Source organism: Rhinopithecus roxellana, chromosome 1 (genome assembly GCF_007565055.1).
Source record: "Rhinopithecus roxellana isolate Shanxi Qingling chromosome 1, ASM756505v1, whole genome shotgun sequence".
Lineage (NCBI taxonomy): Eukaryota > Metazoa > Chordata > Mammalia > Primates > Cercopithecidae > Rhinopithecus > Rhinopithecus roxellana.
Window position 1 is genome coordinate 53254566 of NC_044549.1, and position 25282 is coordinate 53279847.

The following is a 25282-nucleotide window of genomic DNA, read 5'->3' on the forward strand; positions in this document are numbered from 1 at the left end:
GGAAAGACCACTGGGAAAAGGGTCTTTTAATTATTGCCTAGTACAGAACCTGTCACACAGAAAGTGTTTAATAAATGCTGCCCATGAGGCTAGAGCTGAGCCCTGGGTTCTCTTTCTGGATATAAACATGATTAGGAACGCGGGCTTTGGCAACAGACGTAGTAGAGTTGCCACTCACTTGCTGGCTATATGACTTTGGGAAAATAATGTAACTGAGCCTCAGTGTCCTTATCTGTATAATGGGTGGGGTAGGTACTAATACCTTCTTCATAGGATGTCTGTGAGAAGGAAATGAAGTATTAAATATAAATCACTTAGTACAGTGTTGGTGCATGCGAGTGCCCAATATATACCCACTATTAACCCTGAGCAAGGTCCAAGTCTTCTTAGGTCTTGAGTGCTTTCTGAATGTGGTCACCTCTGGAAGTTCTGGGGGCATCAGAGAGGGCAAAGGGAAGGTACTTGTGCTGCCTTGCCTCTTGAAGCCCACCCCCCACCTCACCTCCAGCACAAGGACTCTGGTACTTCTTAAGCTTCAAAGCCATGGGAGATGGAAGTGGCCTGGGTCACTGTGTTTGGGAGTGCTGACTAAGGGGTTTGTCTCCATCCAGGTCCTGGGCATGGGGAGCCTGACGTTTTGAAGGATGAGCTTCAGCTCTATGGAGGTAATCAGTTGCCCAGTGGCTTTGGAGAAAACAATTAGACGAAGGAAAAGAGGGCTTTGTTGGGCAGAAACAAAGTCATGAGGGTGATTCATGAGCTGAAAAGTTCCAGCCAAATACAGGAGATGTGGCCAGTTGGGTGGTTATGACACTGGCAGGTGGGGAGGTGGGCATGAGATTGTCTTGAGGAAATCCTGCATTTTCTGGGGTCTTTGTTTGTTTGTTTTGAGATGGAGTCTCACTCTGTTGCCCAGGCTGGAGTGCAGTGGTGTGATCTCGGCTCACTGCAACTTCCACCTCCCGAATTCAAGTGATTCTCCTGCCTCAGCCTCCCCAGTAGGTGCGACCACAGGTGCGCACCACCACACCCAGCTAATTTTTTGTATTTTTAGTAGAGACGGGGTTTCACTGTGTTGGCCAGGATGGTCTCGATCTCCTGACCTCGTGATCTGCCCACCTCGGCCTCCCGAAGTGCTGGGATTACAGGCGTGAGCCACCGTGCCCAGCCAATCCTGCATTTTCATCTGAACTATAACCTTGACTTATGGGGTGACCATGAACAGTCATCCACTTTTCTGGGCTTCAGCTCCTAAATGAGTAGAATGGGACATGATCGGTAACCCCTCTCTTGGAATACTGGGCTGTTTCAGCACACAAGGAAAAATTAAGGATCTGATCTCCACGATACCCATTTTACAGAATAATTATTTCCAATACCCTGATTACTACAGTGAGGCGGCATAAATAATATGGCACTTTGGTTGGTAGCACTAGGATGCAATAGAACTTGTAGAATGAGAAACAAAAAAAGAAAAAAAAAAGAACTTGTAGAATGAACTCTTTTGCCAAAGAATATGACAAATGCACACTACTAGATAAGAAAGCTTTAATAGCTGTGTTTAATCCAATATTTCAGAAATCTACATCGTCTCCTAATGCCTGGCAATAACCTAAGTAAAACAGTGGAAAACACTTATGTATATGCTAAAGAAAAGATTTCATTTGTTATGTAACAAATACAATCAGTGGTTGACTCTGGGTCATCTGTCTTGTGGGTTTTTGTTTTTGTTTTTTTGTTTTTGTTTTCTTTTTGCAACACGGTCTCATTCTGTTGTCCAGGCTGCAGTGCAGTGGTGTGATCATGACTCACTACAGCCGCAACCTCCTGGGCCCAGGTGATCCTCCCATCTCAATCTCCCAGGTAGCTGGGACTACAGGTGTGTGCCACCACACTCAGCTAATTTTTTGTATTTTTTAGTAGAGACAGAGTTTTGCCATGTTGCCCAGGCTGGTCTCGAACTACTGAGCTCAAGTGATCCTCCCGCCTTGGCCTCCCAAAGTGCTAGAATTACAGGCATCTTTCTTTTCTTTCTTTTTTTTTTTTTTTTTTTTTGGAGACGGAGTCTTGCTCTGCCGCCCAGGCTGGAGTGCAGTGGCCGGCTCTCAGCTCACTGCAAGCTCCGCCTCCCGGGTTCACGCCATTCTCCTGTCTCAGCCTCCCGAGTAGCTGGGACTACAGGCGCCCGCCACCTCGCCCGGCTAGTTTTTTGTATTTTTAAGTAGAGACAGGGTTTCACCGTATTAGCCAGGATGGTCTCGATCTCCTGACCTCGTGATCCGCCCGTCTCGGCCTCCCAAAGTGCTGGGATTACAGGCTTGAGCCACCGCGCCCGGCCCTTTCTTTTTTTTTTTTTTTTGTTACAGAAACAAGTATAATCTGGTTTAGAAAAATGTTTTTAATTACTCAAGTAATTTAAGAAAGGTTTCACTGGGTATAAAATGAGATAAACCTTTATGTTCATATGTATTTTAAAATATTTTTCTCATTAAGTAATTCACATTCACTGTAGAAAATGTAGATACAGTCACGTATTCATGAATTACTTCTTTCCCCCAGACATTGGAGGTGCTTGGTAAATTACATTGCTTGAGTCTCATTTCATGTTGTCCTTGATATGCTCTCTGCACTCTCCGTATTGGCCCCTCTTGTCACTTTGCAGATGGTGTTCAGTGTGCTGAGTGCCTATTGTCACATGCTAAGTGCCCCTTGTGGTGTTCGTGTCCTGGGGCTGCCCTGAGGGACAGGAAACGTACAGAAGTCGGGGCCTGATGGTAGGAAGATCATACAAGTGCCTGTCTGCCCTTAAGGGAAAGAAGATGACAGGCTAGGAGCAAGGTCACCAGGGAACTAGAACAGGCACCAAGAACCACATGGTGAATGGTGTGGGAAGGACACCCAGGACTGGATTAATGCAGAGGTGGCAGCTCAGCTCTATAGGACTCAACTCACCCTTGGCAGCCCAGACAAGTGGCTCAACAATCAGGGCGGAAGCCAAGGATTGAGGTGTACAAGCCAGCTTGGCTCCCACATGCTCAGAGCCTGGTAGGTCTAGAAGCCAGCAAGATGGCATGAGCTTGGAGTTGCCTGTCTAGTCCAGAGTTTTATGGGTAAAAGGCAGCACGTGTCATCACCTGCATCTGGATAGCCTGGAGCAGGCATTAATGGGTGGCCCATGTGGGCAGATGCTTTTTATCTGACTCACAGAATGGTTTTTGGGGGGTCGGGGTATGGGTAGGTTTGTTTTTTTTACTTTTTGGTTTTTTTGAGATGCGGTCTCACTCCTTTGCTCAGGCTGGAGTGCAGTGGTGCCATCTCGGCTCACTACAACCTCCACCTCCCGGGCTCAAGTGATTCTTCTACCTTAGCCTCCTGAGAAGCTGGGACTACATGCCTGCACCACCATGCCCAGCTAATTTTTGTATTTTTGGTAGAGATGGGATTTTACCATATTTCCCAGGCTGGTCTTGAACTCCTGGACTCAAGTGATCTATCCACCTTGACCTTCCAAAGTGCTGGGATTACAAGTGTGAACCATCGTGCCCGGCCCACACAGAAACACAGAATGCTTTTTTTTTTTTTTTTTTCTGTATTTTTAGTAGAGATGGGGTTTCACTGTGTTAGCCAGGTTGGTCTCGATCTCCTGACCTCATGATCCACCTGCCTCAGCCTCCCAAAGTTCTGGGATTACAGGTGTGAGTCACTGCACCCAGCCCAGAATGCTTTATTTATTTATTTATGTTGAGACGGAGTCTTGCTCTGTCTCCCAGGCTGGAGTGCAGTGGTGTGATCTTGGCTCACTGCACGCTCCGCCTCCTGGGTTCATGCCATTCTCCTGCCTCATCCTCCCAAGTAACTGGGACTACAGACAGCCGCCACCACACCTGGCTAATTTTTTTGTGTTTTCAGTAGAGACAGGGTTTCACCGTGTTCACCAGGATGGTCTCAATCTCCTGACCTCGTGATCCTCCCGCCTCGGCCTCCCAAAGTGCTGGGATTACAGGCGTGAGCCACCGCGCCAGGCCCAGAATGCTTTTTTAAAATTATGATTGTGTGGCCAGGCGCTGTGGCTCATGCCTGTAATCCCAGCACTTTGGGAGGCTGAGGCAGGTGGATCACTTGAGGTTAGGAGTTCAAGACCAGCCTGGCCAACATGGCAAAACCCTGTCTCTACTAAAAATACAAAAATTAGCCAGGTGTGGTGGCACCCTTAATCCCAGCTACTCAGGAGCCTGAGGCAGGAGAATTGCTTGAACCCGGGAGGCAGAGGTTGCAGTGAGCTGAGATCATGCCACTGTACTCCAGCCTGGGTGGCAGAGTGAGACTCTGTCTCAAATAAATAAATAAATAAATATTATAAATATATAATAGATAATTTATACAAATTATATAATATATAAATTTATATAAATTATATATATTATATATATATATGATTGTGAGAGCCAGACACTATGGCTTGCACCTATAATCCCAGCTACTTGGGAGGCTGAGGCAGGAAGAGTGCTTCAGCCCAAGAGCTTGAGACTGCAGTGAGTCATGATTGTGCCATTGCCCTGCAACCTGGATGACAGAGAGAGAACCTGTCTCTAAATAAATAAATTTTAAAAATAAAATTATGAATGTAAATATATTTCATCAATTCTACACCATATTTTTTTCACATTTGAATATTTCTGAAATCAGGATGCATCTGAAAAATCACTGGCAAAGTTAGGCATGGTAGTTCATGACTATAATCCCAGCACTTTGGGAGGCCAAGGTGGGAGGATTGCTTGAGCCCAGGAGTTCAAGACCAGCCTGGACAACATAGCAAGACCCTATCTCTATTTTAAAAAATCACTGGCGGCTGGGCGCAGTGGCTCACACCTGTAATCCCAGCACTTTGGGAGGCCGAGGTGGGTGGATCATGAAGTCAGGAGATCGAGACCATCCTGGCTAACACGGTGAAACCCCATCTGTACTAAAAATACAAAAAAATTAGCCGGGCGTGGTGGTGGGCGCCTGCAGTCCCAGCAACTCAGGAGGGTGAGGCAGGAGAATGGTGTGAACCCAGGAGGTGGAGCTTGCAGTGCGCGGAGATCGCGCCACTGCACTCCAGCCTGGGGGACAGAGTGAGACTTCATCTCAAAAAAAAAAAAAAAAAAAAAAATCACTAGCAACTTACATTTATAGCTGTCAAGGGCTTTTCTTACATGGTATTACATAAAATAATGTCATGTCTCCCAAGCAATGGAATTTTGATTCAAGAGTTGCCAAACCTTTTTTTTTTCTTTTTTTTTTTTGATACAGAGTCTCACTCTGTCGCCAGGCCGGAGTGCAGTGGTATGATCTCAGCTCACTGCAACCTCTGCCTCCGGGGTTTGAGCGATTATCCTGCCTCAGCCTCCCAAGTAGCTGGGACTATAGGCGCTCGCTACCATGCCCAGCTAATTTTTGTATTTTTAGTAGAGACAGGGTTTCACCATGTTAGCCAGAATGGTCTCAATATCTTGACCTTGTGATCCGCCCACCTCAGCCTCCCAAAGTGTTGGGATTACAGGCGTGAGCCGCCGCGCCCGGCCCAAACTTTTTTATAATTAGGAAGTTTACCTGAAAACCTGGCTTCTCTGGGGAAATTGACAGACCTGTAAGAGTGGGCAGGCGTTCCTACAGCAGCTTTTTGTGGCTGGTGGGTGGTGGCTGCCCCTTTAGTTGGAACAGGAACCCTCCAGCCGGCTCCATTCCCTACCTGGCACACTCCAGGTTAAGTGGAAAGTCTCCCAGCAGGATCCACCTTCCCTGAAGCATGACTTCTCCCTCCCCAGAGGATCATGGATATATGATCACTGATTTCCTTTCTGTGCAGATGCTCCAGGAGAGGTGGTACCCTCTGGGGAATCAGGTGAGTGTCCAGTTAGGGGAGAGAGGTTGTTGGTGCTGGTGTTGAGCCAGGTCTAGGCATCACCTCTCCCCTAAGAGAGCCAGCTCCTGTTGGGGTATCTGACTGTGAGAAACAGGAGCCCCAGGTCCACTGAGCCTAGGCTCATCAAGCGGGCTGGGCCAGCTGTGGCATGAAGCAGGGAGCCCGGGGAGCTTGGAAAGCTGTCCCAGCAAGACCCAAGGAGATTATAACCAAACAGCCATCAATAGAAAGGAGGATCTTTGGGGGCTGCAGAATTCCATGGGGACATTTTTTTAGGTCACCTATAGCCTTCCCCAGGGTGGAGGCACCTGTTAAGGCACCCCAAGCAGGGTTGGGCACTAATGTTGAGTTTCTTGTTTCCAGGACTCCGAAGGAGAGGCTCTGACCCAGCAAGTGGTAAATACACAAGCTCAGATAGGAGAGCCAGAGTGGGTGCTGATTCTAGACGATGGGTTGGGACTTCAGACAGCCTGAGAGTGTGGGTTAGTCCCAGCAGGGACTGTTGCCAGCCAATGTCACTATGATTCAGAAGGGGGATCTCCAGTGCAGGGGAAATGGAACGGAAGGCAGACTCAGGCCTGAGGAAGGAGGAGGAAGTCAGTGGGGGTTCCAAGGACAGCACCCCCATCTTCACAGTTTTGCTCGACTGGTCCTGCAGTGAGTGCCCTCTGACCCAGGAAGAAGTACCCAGATATTAATTCTCAATGAGGTAGGGAAGGGAAAATCCCACCTGCCGTCCTGCATCAAAGTTAAACACTCATCTCTCTCTTGTTCCTAAGGAGAAGTGGAGGCCTCTCAGTTAAGAAGACTGAATATAAAGAAAGATGGTAAGGAACTTGGTGTAGCAGACCTGCTTTTTCCTGTCTGGCTGGATTTCTAGGGGTGAAATAGCACAGTAGCAATCATTACCCACCTCTGTCGTATGCCCTGCAGTTTACATATTACTCAGCTCAGAATCAACTCAACAGGGTGGGACAATGGTTCCCATTTTGCAGATATGAAAACTGAGGTTCCAGGCTGGGGAGTGGCCTTACAGCTTATGAGTGGTGTGGCCTGAGCTTGAGCCCTGGTCCTCTGCTCTTTCTGCTATGCACAGTCACTAGGATGCTAAATGCCTTCCAGGCCTTGTGGCCAGGATGGGGAGCTGGAGGTCAGCTGAGCTGAGAGAGTTGTAAGGTTAGATTAGACCAGACTCTGGGAAAGGAGCAGTGAAAATGGGAGTAGCCTCCCTGCTCCAGGCCTGGAATCCATGGGGACTTCTAGGAGGAAGGGTAGGGCAAGAGGAAAGACCATGGTGCTCAGCACAGAGACTTTTTGTAATTAAAAAAAAAAAAAAAAGGCCAGACATGCTGGCTCACAACTGTAATCCCAATACGTTAGGAGGCCGAGATGAGAGGATTGCTTGAGGCCAGGAGTTCAAGACCAACCTGGGCAACATAGCGAGACCTTGTCTCTGCTAAAAATTTAAAAATGCGCTGGGTGTGATGGCATGCACCTGTAGGCCTCGCTACTTGTGAGGCTGAAGCAGGAGAATTGCTTAAGCCTAGGACTTCAAGGTTGCAATGAGCTGTGATCACACAACTGCACTCCACCCTCGGTGACAGAGCAAGACCTTGTCTCCTCTCCCCAAAAAAAGAGAGAAAGCAGCAGATACTGATTCCCCACCCCTGCCTTCACAGATGAGTTTTTCCATTTCGTCCTCCTGTGTTTTGCCATCGGGGCCTTGCTGGTGTGTTATCACTATTATGCAGGTAGGGGAGGTGCCCTGGGGAATGCACAAGGGGAATGCAGGGGGCAGGGGCGTCAAGACCTGGAAGCTGACCATTCCCTCCCTCACTGCCCTTCCAGACTGGTTCATGTCTCTTGGGGTCGGCCTGCTCACCTTTGCCTCCCTGGAAACCGTTGGCATCTACTTTGGACTAGGTAAGCCCCTCCCCAGCATGTACACACACACAGTCTCTTGGAGGGGTAGTGGGTAGAAATATTCATTTTCATACTCATTCAAGTGTGGACCAGACAGTCACAATCTACACTTAAAAAAATTTTTCCTTATGCTCATGTTTTCTTCCTGACCACTTTCAAGGTCAATGTAAGGTCACTGGCAAAACCCTGTGGGAAAAATGGGCAGCTCCATACAATGCAACAGCAACAGTTTAAAGTGGCAAACAGGCCGGGCCCAGGGCACACGCCCATGATTCCAGTTACTCAGGAGATTGGGGCAAGAGGATCGCTTGAGCCCAGGAATTTGTTCAGCCTGGGCAACAGAGCAAGACTCTGTCTATAAAATAAAAAGATAAAAGTGGCAAACAAAACAGAACTAGCCAGATACTGAAAATAAGTTAGTTAATGGAGTTGGGAACTGAATTTGGCAAGTGAGTTTCCTGCCACTATTCCTGCTGTTCACGGTTGTTGTTTTCAGTAATAATAACTCTAGTACCATTATCTAAGCTTAACCTGCTGCCTGAAATTCCGCCATCAGAGCTTTGTTTGCATGAGTTAGGTCCTTGTCCAATGGTGGCCAGGTATCCCTTGTGGGGGTACAAACTTAACTCACTTTTCTCTTTGCTTCTGAGCAGTGTACCGCATCCACAGCATCCTGCAAGGCTTCATCCCCCTCTTCCAGAAGTTCAGGCTGACAGGTAACTTTTAAAGTCTTCCTGTGTTCACTCTTTTTCTCCCTAGCAGGGTCTTCATTTAGAAAGAGACTTAGCATACAGGAAAGAACACAGCCCAGAGGCAGAGGACCCAGGTTCGAGTCCTACCTCTGCCAGTTTACTAGCTCTGTGACCCTGGATGAGCCATGTAACCTTGGCTTCCTCAACTGGAAAATAGGTGTTATACTTTTCTACTGCACAAGTGTGTTGTGAAGATCAAGTGAGGAATGGATGCAAAGGCCTGAAGTGTGAAACAGTAGAAAAATGGTCTGGTTAGTCTTCATTCTCTTATAGATCTTTACACTTCCCCAAACACTATCTCCTCCATGGCTGTACTTGCCTAATAGCAACTGGGGAGGTAGGCTTTAGCAATGCTACACTTGACCAATAGGAAACTGAGGCTCAGAGAGGTGGAGTGACTCGCCCACAGTCACACAGCTTCAGTGGCTGGGCTGGGCGAAAGCACGTCGTCTTTCTTGACTGACAGCTCTGTGACCACCTTATGTCTCAGAATGGAGAGGCCAAGTGGCTGTGCTGGGGAAATATCTGTCTCCTTTAATCCATGTAATAAAGAAAAAGAAAACTAGCTATTATGACAGTGGGTCATTGAGACCCATGGCTTCTGGGGTGACTACATCATGCCAGCTGTGAGGGGTACTTGGGCATCTGAGGTGATGGTGGGGATGAAGCCTGGCTGCCTTCAGAATCCCATGCCATCTTGTGGCCTTTGCCTTCCAGGGTTCAGGAAGACTGACTGAGGCCACTGCCAGGCGGGCAGCAGAGGCAGGCCCCACTGTGACCACCACTGCGACACTTGAGCCCACAAGGACAGACCGGCATTCTGAGAGATGCGCAGCAGAGCAAGCCAGACCAATAAAAACGCTTTTCCTTCCATATGGTCTGAATGTTGGCACCAGCCCAAGCAGGGGCATCATTTGGGCAGTACTGCTGTGCAACCCAGCTGCCAGGATGGAAGGCAGAGGGTGGGTGTGGGACCTGAGCCTTCACAGTACCTGGACCAACAGGAAGATTCTGGGAGGTCACTGCTCTCAGAAGATAGCAAGAGACCATGGGCTCTGCAAGCTGTGATCTGTCTGGGTCATGGTTTTTCTCAAATCCCAGGCTATCCGGGTATGCTCTTAGGTGCTACCGAGCCATCCCGGGAGAGATAGATAGTCCACTGCCGTGAGGCAGGGAGCCACCAGTCTGGGGTCCCTTGGTGAACCTGATGCAGGTAAGATGCTGGGGACTAAAACCATTTTTTCCACCCCCCAAAAAAAGGCAGGAAAATGATCATCAGAAACAAAATGGCAGCCAGGCATGGGGGCTCACACCTGTAATCCTAGCACTTTGGGAGGCTCAGGCTAAGGGTCGCTTGAAGCTAAGAGCTCAAGACCAGCCTGGGCAACATAGTGAGACCCCTATCTCTACAATTTTTTTTTCATTTGTTAATGACCAAATGTGGTGGTACATACCTGTACATACCTGCAGTTCCAGCTACTCAAGAGGCTGAGGCAGGAGGACTGCTTGAGCCCAGGAGTTCAGGGCTCCAGCAGTCACTCCACTCCACGATCAAGCCACTGCACTCCAGCCTGGGCGACAGAGCAAGACCCTTTCTCTAAAATAAAAAAAAAAAAAAGACAAATAAAAATTTTATATATTTGTAGTGTACAACATGTTTTGAAATATGTGGAATGGCTACATCAAACTAATTAACATATGTATCACCTCACATACCATTTTTTTTATGATGAGAACAGTAAAAACCTGTCAGCAATTTGCAAGTATACAATACATTGTTATTAACTATGATCACCATGCTATATGATAGATCTCCTGAACTTGAACTGAGTTCTTGATGGTCACAGACATGCTGTTCTCAAAACTCAGAAAAGTAACTTCTGGCCAGGTGCAGTGGCTCATGCCTATAATCCCAGCATTTTGGGAGGCCAAGGCGGGTGGATCACAAGGTCAGGCGTTCAAGACCAGCCTGGCCAATATGGTGAAACCCTGTCTCTACTTAAAAAAAAAAAAAAATAGGTTTAATTTTTTTTTCTTTGTTTTTTTCTCAAGACAGAGTTTTGCTCTTTCTCCCAGGCTGGAGTGAAGTGGTGCAATCTCAGCTCACTTCAGCCTCCACCCGTCACGGTCAAGTGATTCTCCTGCCTCAGCCTCCTGAGTAGCTAGGATTATAGGTACCTACCACCATGCCCAGCTAATTTTTGTATTTTTAGTAGAGATGGGTTTTCACCATATTGGCCAGGCTGGTCTCGAACTCCTGACCTCGGGTGATCCACCCGCCTTGGCCTCCCAAAGTGCTAGGATTACAGGCGTGAGCCACCGAGGCTGGCTGTGGCTGTGATTTTGGTCAAGTCCTCCCCTCTCCCAGCCTCAGTGTTCTCATCTGTACAATGGGGAGCATAACAGTGCCCACCTTACGGTGTTATGTTGAAAACTGCATGAGATACTTACGTAAAGTCTTATGCACAGACTCTGGCACATAGGTCATGCTCAGTCAATGGGCGTTATTACAGTAGACAGGACCACAAATCAGATCCCCTTAGGGTCAGGCAGGCAGAGTCAGCAAGATGTAGAAAAACGGGGGCTGGGCGCAGTGGCTCACACCTATAATCCCAACACTTTAGGAGGCCAAGGTAGGTGGATTGCTTGAGCTCAGGAGTGTGGTGGTGTGTACCTATGGACCTAGCTACTCAGGAGGCTGGAGTGGGAGAATTGCTGGAGCCTAGGAAGTCAAGGCTGCAGTGAGCCATGATCATACCACTGCACTCCAGCCTGGGAGACAAGAGTGAGACCCTGTATCAAAAAAATACAAATGAAAAAAGTAGGGAGCAGGAATAGGGGAACAGAAGAGCATATACCTGACCAAAGTGGGCAGCTGCTGTCTAACAATTTCAGGTGAGAACACCAGCTGAGTGGGATCTGTCAGCCAAGAGAACGAAAACCACACCAGGTGCTTTAACAGAGAGAATATAATAGAGGGGACATGTTAACCAGGTGCAGGACTACTGGAAAGACAAAAAGGGACCGTGGTATCACAAAGTGTAACTGAGGGAACTGCCTAGGGCTAGAGGGAAAAAGGAAAGAGGTTGGCGCTATTAGAAGTGAGAGGCCAGGTGTGGTGGCTCAGTCTATAATCCCAGCACTTTGGGAGGCCCAGGCGGGCCGATCACCTGCAGTCAGGAGTTCGAGACCATCGTGGCCAACAGGGTGAAACCCCATCTCTACTAAAAATACAAAAATTAGCCAGGCTTGGTGGTGGGCGCCTGTAATCCCAGCTACTTGGAAGGCTGATGCAGGAGAATCACTTGAACCTGGGAGGTGGAGGCTGCAGTGAGCCGAGATCATGCCACACACTCCAACCTGGGCAACAGAGCAAGACTCTGTCTCAGTAAGTAAGTAAGTGAGTAAGTAAGTAAGTAAGTAAATAAATAAATAAATAAATAAATAAAGTATGAGAAGATTGAGAGAGGGTCCTCCAGAGCTGGGACCCAGACCTCTGGGGAAAAGGCACTGCTCAGCTGGGGAGGTGTCTCTGAGGGGCCTGAGGAGGCTGGTTCTGCAAGTGCAAGACCACTGGGGTCAGATCTCCAGTTTCTTAGCAGAAGCCCCAAATCTAGAGTTTGGCAACTATTTTTTTTTTTATTTCCACTTCTGCTATGGAAAACAGTCTAGTGATTCCTCAAAGAACTAAAAATAGAATTACCATATGATCCAGCAGTTCTACTGTGCATATGCTAAAAAGGGACTTGAAGGGACATCTGTACACCCATTTTCACAGCAGCGTTATTTCCAGTAGCCAAAAAGGGGAAGCACAAGTGTCCATCAATGGGTGAATGAATAAACAAAGCATGGTGTATTATCAGCTTTTAAAAAGGGAAATTATTTGAGACTTCACAATAAAACAAAACCCAAAGGGGAAAAAAATGGAAATTCTGGCCAGGCATATTGGCTCATGCCAGTAATCTCAGCACTTTGGGAGGCTGAGGTAGGAGGATCATTTGAGCCCAGGAGTTCAAGATCAGGCTGGGCAACACAGTAAGACTCCACTTATGCAAAACATAAAAGCATTAGCCAAGCATGGTGGCACATGCCTGTGGTCCCAGCTACTTAGGAGGCTAAGGTGGGAGGATCACTTGAGCCCAGGAAGTGGAGGCTGCAGTGAGCCATGATCATGCCACTGCACTCCAGTGTGGGTGACTGAGTAAGACTCTGTCTCTAAAAAAAAATAAAAATAAAAAAAAAGAAATTCTGACACATGCTACCACACAGATAAACCTTGAGAACATTATGTTAAAAGGACAAATACAGTTATGATTCCACATATATGAGGTACCTAGGGTAGTCAGATTGATAGAGACAGAAAGTGGAAGGGTGGGTGCCGGAGGCTGCGGGACAGGGAATGAGAGTTAGTGTTTAATGTTCCCAAACATTAGTTCCCAAACAGAGTGTCAGTTTGGGAAGATGAAAAAAGCCCTAGATATGGATGGTTGTGATAATTGCACAACACTGTGAAAGTATTTAATGCCACTGAACTGTACACTTAAAAATGGTTATGGTGGTTAATTTTATGTTATGTCTATTATACTTTTTTTTTTTTTGAGACAGAGTTTCACTCTGTCACCCAGGCTGGAGTGCAATGGCCCCATCTCGGCTCACTGCAACCTCCGCCTCCCAGGTTGAAGCGATTCTCCTGCCTCAGCCTCCTGGGTAGCTGGGACTACAGGCATGTGCCACCATACCCGGCTAATTTTTTGTAGTTTTAGTAGAGACGGGGTTTCACCGTGTTAGCCAGGATGGTCTCGATTTCCTGACCTCGTGATCCACCCACCTCAGCCTCCCAAAGTGCTGGGATTACAGGCTTGAGCCACTGTGCCCGGCCACTTTCTTTCTTTCTTTCTTTTTTTTTTTTTTTTTTTTTGAGATGAAGTCTCACTCTGTTGCCTGGGCTGGAGTGCAGTGGCACGAACTGCAAACCTCTGCCTCCCAGAGTCAAGGGATTCTCATGCCTCAGCCTCCCGAGTAGCTGGGACTACAGGCAACTGCCACCATTCCTGGCTTTTTTTTTTTTTTTTTTTTTTTAGTAGAGACAGGATTTCACCATGTTGGCCAGGCTAATCTTGAACTCTTGACCTCAGGTGATCTGCCCACCTTGGCCTCTCAAAGTGCTGGGATTACAGGCGTGAGCCACCTTACCCGGACCACTTTTTTTTTTTTTTTTTAATTTCCAATTATTAGTGGTTAAATAAAACTGTATCAGGCCTGCAGCCCACAAGCTTACAGCTGCTTGCTTTGTTGAAGGCTTTTTATCGTGTCAAGCTAAAGACAGGAGCTAAAAGTGGTGCATGCAGGGGTCTGGTTACACCTCAGGCATCAAGTGCATTCCTGGAGCCCCAGTCCAACGTGTGGGCTAAAAATAAAGCATTGAATCTTGAGCCCAGGAAGGCAGCGTTGAAAAGTGGAGGGGTGAGGAGGAGGTGATGTGGAAGGGGATGGGCCTTGGTCTTTGGCTGTCCTGGATGCTGTGTGCTAGATTTCTGCTTTGATCACAGTAGAGGGAGGGTGAGAATATGGATTTCAAAACCATACAAGTCAGCTTGTGCCGGGAAGACTTTTTTTTAATTTAATTTCAACTTCTGCTATGGAAAACAGTATAGTGATTCCTCGAAGAACTAAAAATAGAATTACCATATGATCCAGCAGTTCTACTTCTGCACATATACCCAAAGGGGACTTGAAGGGATATCGGTACACCCATTTTCACAGCAGCGTTATTTCCAGTAGCCAAAAAGGGGAAGCACAAGTGTCCATCAATGGGTGAATGAATAATCAAAGCATGGTGTATTATCAGCCTTCAAACTGATACTTCTGCACATATACTTCTGTGCATATGCCCCAAAGGGACTTGAAGAGATATCTGTCCCTTCAAGAGAAGTCTGAGGACTGTGGAGGTTGTTTATCCTGTTCTCCCGACACAGCCCCTGGAATCTTCTGTCTACTCCAGAGGATCTGGGCCTGTACCACAGATGGAGCGAAGGGACACTGCTGACTAAACCTAGGAATCTGAGGGAAGCACTTAACACTGGAGCTGGGAGATGTAGGGAAGGGCTATCCAGGCAGAGGCCCACAGCATGGGCAAAGGTGTGGAGGAATAAAAGAGGATAGCACGGCTGGGCGCGGTGGCTCACATCTGTAATCCCAGCACTTTGGCAGGCTGAGGCAGGTGGATCACTGAGGTCAGGAGTTCAAGACCAGCCTGGACAATATGGTGAAACCCTGTCTCAACTAAAAATGGAAAAAATTTAGCTGGGTATGGTGGCAGGTGCCTGTAATCCAAGCTACTTTGGGAGGCTGTGGGAGGATAATCTCTTGAACATGGGAGGTGGAGGTTACAGTGAGCCGAGATCGTGCCTTTGCACTCCAGCCTGGGTGACAAGAGCGAAACTCTGTCTTAAAAAAAAAAAAAAAAAAAAGAATAGTACGTCTCAGAGCAACAAGGGATCAGCCCAGTGTAGTTGAGGCATCCAAGGTGGGAGTAGGGCTCAGGACAGGTGGGCAAGAGAGCACACAGGTAAATTGCTCCCCTCCCCCAGCAGGACCTTGACACCTGAGATAAAGAGCTGAGAACAGGCCAGGCCCAGTGGCTCACGCCTGTAATCCCAGCACTTTGGGAGGCCAGGCAGGTGGATCACGAGGTCAGGAGATCGAGACCATCCTGGCTAACATGGTGAAACCCCATCTCTACTAAAAAAATGCAAAAAATTAGCTGGGCGTGGTGGCGGGCACCTGTAGTCCCAGCCACTTGGGAGGCTGAGGGAGGAGAATGGCGTGAACCCAGGAGGTGGAGCTTGCAGTGAGCTGAGATCGTGCCACTGCACTGCAGCCTGGGAGACAGAGCAGAGACACCGTCTCAACAACAACAACAAATAACAAACAAACAAACAAAAGAGCTGAGAACATTAGCCTAAGGACAATAAGGGCAACGTGGAGCCTTGGAAGGCATTTGAGCAGAAAAATGGCATAGTGAGACTGCACTTCAGAAAGATCACTGCACTCCTCTGGTAGCCCTGTGGGGGCTATGGCAGGACAAGAATGAGCCTCACAGGCCTCCAACTCTAGGGATCCTAATTGAGCAAGCACTGCTGTGCTCTGTTTGCAGCAAGGACACAGTTGCCTTGAGATGCCCCCACCTGATGACTTTGCCATGAGCAGGGTGCTAAGGCAGGCCCATTCCTAGGAGACATGGGATTTCTCTGAGCGGACTTTGGCTTAAGGACTCCCCAACACCCCGCCAAACCCTCCTTAGACTGCATGGCCAACTAGGACCCTTCTACCCAACCCTCTTTCCCTCTCTTCCTCACCTGGGGCTGGACTTACATCCCAATCTTCTCAGCTCCCTCCTTGTTTCCCCACTACACGTGTTTTCTTTTTTTTTTTTTTTTTTTTTTTTTTTTTTTTTTTTTTTGAGACGGAGTCTCGCTCTGTCGCCCGGGCTGGAGTGCAGTGGCCGGATCTCAGCTCACTGCAAGCTCCGCCTCCCGGGTTTACGCCATTCTCCTGCCTCAGCCTCCCGAGTAGCTGGGACTACAGGCGCCCGCCACCTCACCCGGCTAGTTTTTTGTATTTTTTAGTAGAGACGGGGTTTCACCATGTTAGCCAGGATGGTCTCGATCTTCTGACCTCGTGATCCGCCCGTCTCGGCCTCCCAAAGCGCTGGGATTACAGGCTTGAGCCACCGCGCCCGGCCTACACGTGTTTTCTTTAATAAAATCCTTGCACAATTTAATCTCATCCTGGCATTTCCTTCTCAGAGGACTCAGACTAATGGGGTGAGATTAGAGGCAGTGGGGACACAGGAAAAGAAAGGAACGGTAAGCTTGAAGATATTCCAAAGGTCTAATCCACAGTGTGACTTGAGGTGTATGCTCACCATCGGCCCCCTGGGCTTTCCCAGTGGTTGGAGTTCCTAACACTCAGCAGAGTAATTGCCTATTTCTTTTTTTTGAGCTCAGTTTTACTCTTGTCTCCCAGGCTGTAGTGCAATGGCACAATCTCGGCTCACTGCAACCTCCACCTCCCAGGTTCAAGTGATTCTCCGGCCTCAGTCTCCCGAGGAGCTGAGATTACAGGGACCCGCCATCATGCCCAGCTAATTTTTTTGTATTTTTCATAGAGACAGGATTTCACCATGTTGGCCAGGCTGGTCTCAAACTCCTGGCCTCGAGTGATCTGCCCGCCTCAGCCTCCTAAAGTGCTGGGATTACAGGCACGAGCCACCACGCCTGACTAATTTTTGTGTATTTTTAGGAGAAACGGGGTTTTACCATGTTGGCCAGGCCAGAGATCACGCCACTGCACTCCAGCCTGGGCGACAGAGCAAGACTGCCAAAAAAAAAAAAAAAATTAAAAATTAAAAGAATTGAAAATAGGGACTCAAAGAGTTACTTGTACACCAGTGTTCATAGCATCAGTGTTCACAATAGCCAAAAAGTGGAAACAACCAAAGTGTCCATCAACAGATGAATGGGTAAACAAAATGTGGCCTATCCACTGTATGGAATATGATTTAGCCATAAAAAGGAATAAAATCCTGATTTCTGCTACAACATGGATGAACCTTGAAAACATAATGCTGGCCGGGCACGGTGGCTCACACCTGTAATCCCAGCACTTTGGGAGGCCTAGGTGGGTGGATCACGAGGTCAGGAGATTGAGACCATCCTGGCTAACACGGTGAAACCCCGTCTCTACTAAAAATACACACACAAAAAATTAGGCAGGCGTGGTGGCGGGTACTTGTAGTCCCAGCTACTTGGGGGGCTGAGGCAGGAGAATGGCATGAACCCAGGAGGCGGAGCTTGCAGTGAGCCGAGATTGCTGCGCTACACTCCAGACTGGGAGAGAAAGCAAGACTCCATCTCAAAAAAAAAAAAGAAAGAAAAAATAATGCTAAGTGAAATGTGAAATAAGCCAGACACACACACACAATATTGTATGATTTCACTTATAAACACTAGAATAGGCAAATTCATAGAGACAGAAAGAAGATATCAGGCAGGAGCTGAGGGAAGGCTGAGATAGAGAGTTATGCTTAACATGTACAGAGTGCTTTGTTTGCAGTGATTAAAAAGTTCTGGAGATGAATAATAGTGATGATTTCAAGACGTTGTGAATGTACTTAATGTTGCTAAATTGCACACTTAAAAATAGTTATAATTTTACATTTTGCCTATTATATCCCAATGTTTTAAAAGGTAAAAATAAATAAAACCTGTACCCAATGAGTTTTGGGAGGGTTGACCCCACCACTAGCCCCAGGGATGTGTCTTGACTGGCATTTTGCCAATCAGCATATTCTAGTCATTGATTCATGGACACAAGGCAGAGGCACCAGCTGTCTGCCAGAGTCTGTTCTTCCTTTTTCCATTTTTGGGTGTCTTTGGCACAGCAGAATAGTCTGTAAACCAACTAATTCAGTTTCAGAACTCAACAGAACCAACAGGTAATCAAGTAGCTAGTCTCCAAAGATGAAGCCACCAGTCTCCACTCACCTTGGGTGCACGTGCTACCCCTGCCATCAAGAGGCAGTCTGCTTCCTCTCCCCTTCAATCTCAGATGGAATGGTGACTTGCCTTGACCAACCGACTACAGCACAAGTGACATGTGACTGTCCCAGGATGAGCCTTTAAGAGGCCTGACAGCTCCTGCCTCTCCTCTTTTTCTTTCTTTTCCCCACTGTCCCACTTCTTCTTTCCCTTCCCCACCTTTTCTCCCCACCTTTTCCTCCACTTTTTGCCACCGTCCTCTTCTTCTTTCCTTTTTCCCCACCTTTCCCCCACTTCCCCTGCTTTCCCCCTATTTTCCCCACCTCTCCCCACCATCCCTCTTCTTTCACCTTCCTCCCCACCTCCCCCTCACCTCTCCCCACACCATCCCTTTTCTTTCCCCTTCCCCACCTTCCCCCACCTTTCCCCCACTTTCCCCCACCTTTCCCCTTCTTTCCTTTTTCCCCACCTTTCTCCCTGTTTTTCCCCACTGCTCCCCTTCTTTCCCCTTTTCCACTTTTCCCCTTTCCCCTCCCCACCTCTTTCCCCCACTTTTCCCCATTCCACCATCCCTCTTCTTCTGTCCCCTTTCCCCACTGCCCCTCTTCTCCTTTCCCCACTCTTGCTCTTCAGCCACACAGCTGAGCTCAGACCCCATTGAAGAATCATGAAAAACAGCAAATTGCTGTGTTTTAAACCACTAAGCTTTGCACTGGTTTATTACACTGCAATAGATCATTAAAACAGAGACTTTTGCTGGGGCTTCTAAGAGAAGCAACTACTTCTCTGTTGCATTTCATGATGTGAGGCTCTGAACTTTGGAATCGTGGCCACCATCTTGCTACCATATAGGGGCCAATCTGAGAATGAGTCTACAGGAAGTGGAGTAGAACCCAGAGAAGCTGAGAAACCAAGTCCTGATAACAAAGTTACCTTCTGGATCAAGCTGCCCGTGAAGTTAACCCTATTTTATGAAGCAAGAAACTTCCCTCTTTTCTTTCACCTAATTTAAGTTGGAATTTCTGTTTCTTACAGCCTAAGAAGTTTGTCATACAGCAATGACAGTATGTTCTTCTATGAATGTGGATGGGAAAGCAGGTTTGTGTGTAGATTAGTTAGGAATAGAACTTGCAGTTTTATGACAAAGAGATACAAAAATACAATGGCTTAAATAAATTAGGCCTTTGTTTTTCTTTCAGTAGCATTCCAGAGTTGAGCGGTCCAGACTGGTGGGATAGCTCTGCTCCACATAGTCACTCAGGGACCCATCTGTGGCTCAGTTGTGTCTTAGAGTGCTATCTAGTTGTGTCTTAGAGTGCTATCTTAGTCTGTAGGATCAAAGCTAAGTGGTCACTCTGTCTGTGTTCCAGTCTATGGGCAGGGAGATGAGAGGATGTAGAAGACAAGAAAATTATTTTTAAGCAAGGACACAGAAATTGTTTATATCACTTTAATCCCCATTCTACTGTAAGAACTTAGTCACTAACCACCCTTAACTGCAAAGGAGGCTGGGAAATGTAGTCTCTAGCGGAGGGGGGGAGCCTGTGCTTCCAACCTGCCTCCAGTATCATAAAAGAAGAGAATGTATTTGGGGAGGAACAGCTGGAGCACATGACACATTCTATCTTGGATGTGATGATTTCGAGGTATCTAAGGGACATGTAAGAGGATGCACGTCTCATGCAGTTGGATATATGGGGCTGGGAAACAGGTGAAAAACTTCACAACACTCTAGGAGTTGTCAACACCTACCTGAACAGGCAATCACTACATATTTGAGCTCCTAGTATGTGGCAGGCATTATGTGAGGTGCTGGGGACCAAATGTGGAATAAGAAGAGAATAGGGCTGAAGATCAAGCTATGAAGACCCTCAGCATTTAAAACTCAGGTTGTGGAAAAGAAAACTCAGAAGGTATGGACAGGAAGACAAGAAAAAAACCAGCAATAAGGGGTTCACAGAAGCCAAGGGGAAGAAATGCTTTTTTTTTTTTTTTGAGACGGAGTCTCACTCTGTTGCCCAGGCTGGAGTGTGGTGGCCGGATCTCGGCTCACTGCAAGCTCCGCCTCCCGGGTTCACGCCATTCTCCTGCCTCAGCCTCCCGAGTAGCTGGGACTACAGGCGCCGGCCACCTCGCCAGGCTAGTTTTTTTGTATTTTTTAGTAGAGACGGGGTTTCACCGTGTTAGCCAGGATGGTCTCGATCTCCTGACCTCGTGATCCGCCCGCCTCGGCCTCCCAAAGTGCTGGGATTACAGGCTTGAGCCACCGCGCCCGGCCAGAAATGCTTTAAGAAGAAGAGGAGGCCAGGCACGGTGGCTCACGCCTGTAATCCAGCACTTTGGGAGACTGAGGCCGGCGGATCACGAGGTCAGGAGTTCGACACCAGCCTGACCAACATGGAGAAACCCTGTCTCTACTAAAAATACAAAAAAAAAAAAAAAAAAAATTAGCCAGGCATGGTGGTGCATGGCTGTAATCCCAGATACTTAGGAGGCTGAGGCAGGAGAATCACTTGAACCCAGGAGGCGGAGGTTGCAATAAGCTGAGATCACACCATTGCACTCCACCCTGGACTACAAGAGCGAAACTCAGTCTCAAAAAAAAAAAAAAAAAGAAAAACAATTAGCTGGGTGTGGTGGTACATGGCCTGTAATCCCAGCTACTCGGAGGGCTGATGTGGAAGAATCACTTGAACCCAGGAGGTGGAGGTTGCGGTGAGCTGAGATAATGTCACTGCACTCCAGCCTGGTCAACAGCGTGAGACTCCATCTCAAAAAAAAAAAAAAAAAAAAAAAAAAAAAAAAAAAAAAAAAAAAAAAAAAAAGAGAGGTAAATCAGTTGTGTCAAGAACTTCTGAGGAATAAAGTAAGTGAAGGATGAAAAATGTTGCTGAGTCTTGTCTCACGCATGCATTGATCAGTACTCAGCTAAAGACATGAGGAGAACCCTCTGGAGATGTCCAGGGATTGCTCTCTCTCTGCAGCAGTCTCTGCTGTGGTGCTTGGCCCTGAGAACTCCAGTGGCCTTCACCTCCCCAAACCCCTGTCTCTTCAATCCAGTAAGATCATCAGACCATGCCTGGGCTACTCTTCTTAGTCTTCTCAGGCTGCCATAACAAAAGACCATAAATTGGGAAGCTGGATGTGGTGGCACATGCCTGTAGTCCCAGCTACTCGAGAGGCTGAGGTGGGAGGATCACTTGAGCCCAGGAATTTGAGGCTGAAGTGAGCTATGATTGTGCCGCTACCTTCCAGCTTGGGTGACACAGCACGATTCTGTAGCTAAAACAAACAAAAAATACCACATACTGGGTGGTGGCTTAAACAACAGAAATTTATTACTCACGGTTCTGAAGGCGTGCAAGTCCAAGATCAAGGTGTCAGCATGGTCAGTTTCTGGGGAGAGCTCCCTTCCTGGCCTGTAGATGGTTCCCTTCTCACTGTGTCCTCACATGACAGGGAAAGAGAGAGACAGAAATAGAGACAGAGAGAATGTCTTTCATCTTCTTTTTTTCTTAGAGACAGGATCTTACTCTGTTGCTCAGGCTGGAGTGTAGTGGTGTGATCATAGCTCACTTTAGCCTGAAACTCCTGGGTTCAAGCAATCTTCCCACCTCAGCCTCCTGAGTAGCTAGGACTGCAAGCACATGCCACCACATCCTGCTAATTTTGTTATTTTTTGGAGAGACAGGAACTCACTATGTTGCCCAGGCTTGGAGTCTCTCTTTTTTTTTTTTTTTGAGATGGAATCTCACTCTGTCACCCGGGCTGGAGTGCAGTGGCGCCATCTTGGCTCACTGCAAGCTCCGCCTCCCGGGTTCACGCCATTCTCCTGCCTCAGCCTCCCGAGTAGCTGGGACTACAGGCGCCCGCCACCATGCCTGGCCAATTTTTTGTATTTTTAGTAGAGACGGGGTTTCACTGTGTTAGCCAGGATGATCTCATTCTCCTGACCTCGTGATCCACCCATCTCGGCCTCCCAAAGTGCTGGGATTACAGGCGTGAGCCACCGCGCCCGGTCTAGGGCCCACTTTTATAACCTCATTTAACTTTTATCTCCTCATAGGCCCCATCTCCAAACACAGCTACATTGGGAGTTAGGGTTTCAAAGTATGAATGTGGGGGACACACTTCAGTCCGTAGCACCCTCTCTGCCCTGCAGCCTGTAGACCAGGGCAACTGTGGAATTCCATCATTTGCTTCCCCTCTCTGGGGGTCGCTGCCTTCCACTGTCTGATGTCCAATGTCTAAAAACGGTTGTTTCACACGTGTTGTCCAGTTTTTAGTTGTTTCCAGTGGGAGGCAAACCCAGTCTCTGTTACTCCATCTTCACAGTGCTGATGGGTTTCATAACAAGGAAGCCACTGGTGACTTGATTCAGAGCAGTTTCAGGGGAATGCTGAGGGCAGAGTTCAGGTTGGAGTCAAGTGAGCGAGTGTAGACAGTGAGGGAGTAGCGACATGGAGACATTGAGTGTAGAAAACTTTTTCAAGTTATTTGGCTAAGAAAAGTGTCCCAGGGGAAGCTTGATAAGATCCCTTTCTTTCTTTCTTTCTTTTTTTTTTTTTTGAAATGGAGTCTTGTTCTGTTGTCCAGGCTGAAGTGCAGTGGTATGATCTCAGCTCACTGCAACCTCCGCCTCCTGGGTTCAAGCGATTCTCCTGTCTCAGCCTCCCAGATAACTGGAATTACAGGCACACACCACCATGCCCAGCTAATTTTTGTATTTTTAGTGGAGATGGGGTTTCGCCATGTTGGCCAGGCTGGTCTCGAACTCCTGACCTCAGTTGATCCGCCGGTCTCAGCCTCCCAAAGTGCTGGGATTATGGGGAAGATTCCTTTCAACTGGCCTCAAGCCTCTATTCTTGATGAATTTCCCACCTCAACACTCTTTGGTTGGAGTGAAAACTAAAGGAAATACTTTGGTAAGATTCAAAGGTAGCTGTCAACCCTTGAGGTCACTGTATCACTCATTCAGTGAGTCATTTAGTCACTCATTCAATCAGTCACTTATTCATTCAGTCAGTCATTTAGTCATTCATCAAACTTTTTTTCTGAGACAGAGTCTTGTTCTATCACCCAGGCTGGAGTGCAGTGGCATGATCTCGGCTCACTGCAACCTCCGCCTCCCGGGTTCAAGCGATTCTCCTACCTCAGCCTCTTGAGTAGCTGGGACTACAGGCACGCACCACCATGCCTGGATAATTTTTTGTATTTTAGTAGAGATGGTGTTTCACCATGTTGCCCAGGCTGGTCTCAAACTCCTGAGCTCAGGCAATCCACCCACCTCGGCCTCCCAAAGTGATAGGATTACAGGCACGAACTATGGCACCTGATCTCATTCATCAAACTTCTGTTGAGACTTCACTCTGTGTGCCAGGCTCTGCTAAGACTGAGGTGAGTAAACAGTTACTGGATACCTGACTGTTTTAGACAAGGGGTAAACAAAGCCAGCCCAAAGTCTCAGCAGTTCTCAGTAAGGTGATTTTTGCCCTGGCCACCATCCTGCTGCACCACCAACCAGGGAACATTTGGCAATGCCTGGAGACTCTTTTAATTGTCACAACCATGGTGAGGAGGGTGCAACTAGCATCTGGTTGGTAGAAGCTAGGGATACTCCCAAATGCCCTGCAGTGCACGGGCCAGGCCTCCATAACAATGAATTCTCCAGCCTCAGACGGCAGTAGTGCTGAAGTTGAGAAACTCTGATACAGCTTCAACTCTAGTGGGGGAAGATAGAGGTAAGAAAAATGTGTCAGAGGGTGCTAAGCGCTATGTAAGAAGCGGGGGATGGGGGGCGCTGGGTGCAGTGGCTCACGCCTGTAATCCCAGCACTTTGGGAGGCTGAGGAGGGTGGATCACCTGAGGTCAGGAGTTTGAGACCAGCCTGGCCAACATGGTGAAACCCTGTCTCTACTAAAACTACAATAATTAGGTGGGCATGGTGGTGGACAGCTGTAATCCCAGCTACTTGAAAGGCTGAGGCAGGAGAATCACTTGAACCCAGGAGGCAGAGGTTGCACTGAGCTGAGATCACACCATCGCACTCCAGCCTGGGCGACAAGAGCAAAACTCAGTGTCAAAAAAAAAAAAAAAAAAAAAAAGGCAGGGGACAGGGAGTGCTGGGGAAGCTCTCACTGAAAAGATGACATTGGGCAAAGGAAGTGAAGGTCTAGCTATGTGGCTGTCTGGAGGAAAAGTGTTTCAGGCAGAAGGAATAGCAAGTACGAAGGCCCTGAGGCAGAAGCCAGCTTGGCAAGTTGAAGGAGCAGCCAGAAAACAAAGAAAAATAAAATCCTAAAAAAAGGATACATTCATACAGGTAATAAAACTGTAAGGAAAGTGGAAAAGATAAACACCTGCTGGGGAGAAGGAGGGAGAGAAGCAGGGCCAGTGTCTAATGCGCTGGCAGTGCTTTGTTTTTGTAGGTGGGTTACACAATAGATAAATAATATCTATGTTCCAAGTTCTGTGTATATCCTGGATACTTTTCTGTGTGTTATATTTCACAATAAAGACGATTTAAATCATGTGTTAAACAGTCCTTGCTGTTTGCTCAACTGTGGGTGCTATTACAGGGCATAGACACAAGAGGGGGCGCTAACCAATGAGCAGCGGCGAAGCCGTGTTTCCTAGCAAGAGGGAAAACGTTGAGGCAGAAACTTCCTTCAGAGTGGTTAACTGATGGATTCTGGCTCCTGCCCCTGCCAGGTCGGCCAGGGTCCACTTCGCGCCCTGGAGGCGTCTCTGCAGGGTCTGGAGTGTCACTGACCTTTGGGGAGTGGAGCTCTCCTCCCAAATGCGAAATCGGGTCTGCAGAACACGGGAGGCTGCGCCCTTGTGCTGCTGAGCTTTCTTCTGCCAATGTTAGATAATAACGACGTCCGCATTAACAGATGCCATTATTAATATCATTAGTAACGGAGGGCTCTTACCCGCAAGACTCCAAACAAGTCGTAGTATTTCCCTCGAAAAACTGAGTAAATTAAAGAATGGAAAGGAGAGACCTTGCCTCCAGCCTTCTAAGACCTCAGGTCTCTCTCCTCTCTTTTCTCTCTCCTCTCTCACTCCTCTCTCCTCTCTCCTTTTTCCTCTCTTCTCTTCTCTTCTCTTCTCTTCTCTTCTCTTCTCTTCTCTTCTCTTCTCTTCTCTTCTCTTCT

General features: G+C 47.7%; 1 protein-coding gene across 7 annotated transcripts in view; it reads left to right on the forward strand.

Annotated features, from left to right (window-relative positions):
* TMEM40 (transmembrane protein 40) overlaps window positions 1-9453 on the forward strand; it is a 31577-nt gene extending 22124 nt beyond the window's left edge. For 2 of the 7 annotated variants that reach the window (XM_010362133.2, XM_010362136.2), the window contains 8 exons: window positions 612-665; window positions 5849-5884; window positions 6269-6301; window positions 6685-6732; window positions 7585-7656; window positions 7754-7828; window positions 8482-8544; window positions 9298-9453. In XM_010362133.2, the coding sequence (XP_010360435.1) occupies window positions 612-665; window positions 5849-5884; window positions 6269-6301; window positions 6685-6732; window positions 7585-7656; window positions 7754-7828; window positions 8482-8544; window positions 9298-9317 (401 nt within the window). In that variant the 3' untranslated portion in view covers window positions 9318-9453. The remainder of the gene's footprint in view (window positions 1-611; window positions 666-5848; window positions 5885-6268; window positions 6302-6684; window positions 6733-7584; window positions 7657-7753; window positions 7829-8481; window positions 8545-9297) is intronic. The other 5 variants (XM_010362135.2, XM_010362134.2, XM_030927523.1 and 2 more) reach the window with 5 other exon arrangements.
* Window positions 9454-25282: the final 15829 nt, after the last annotated feature.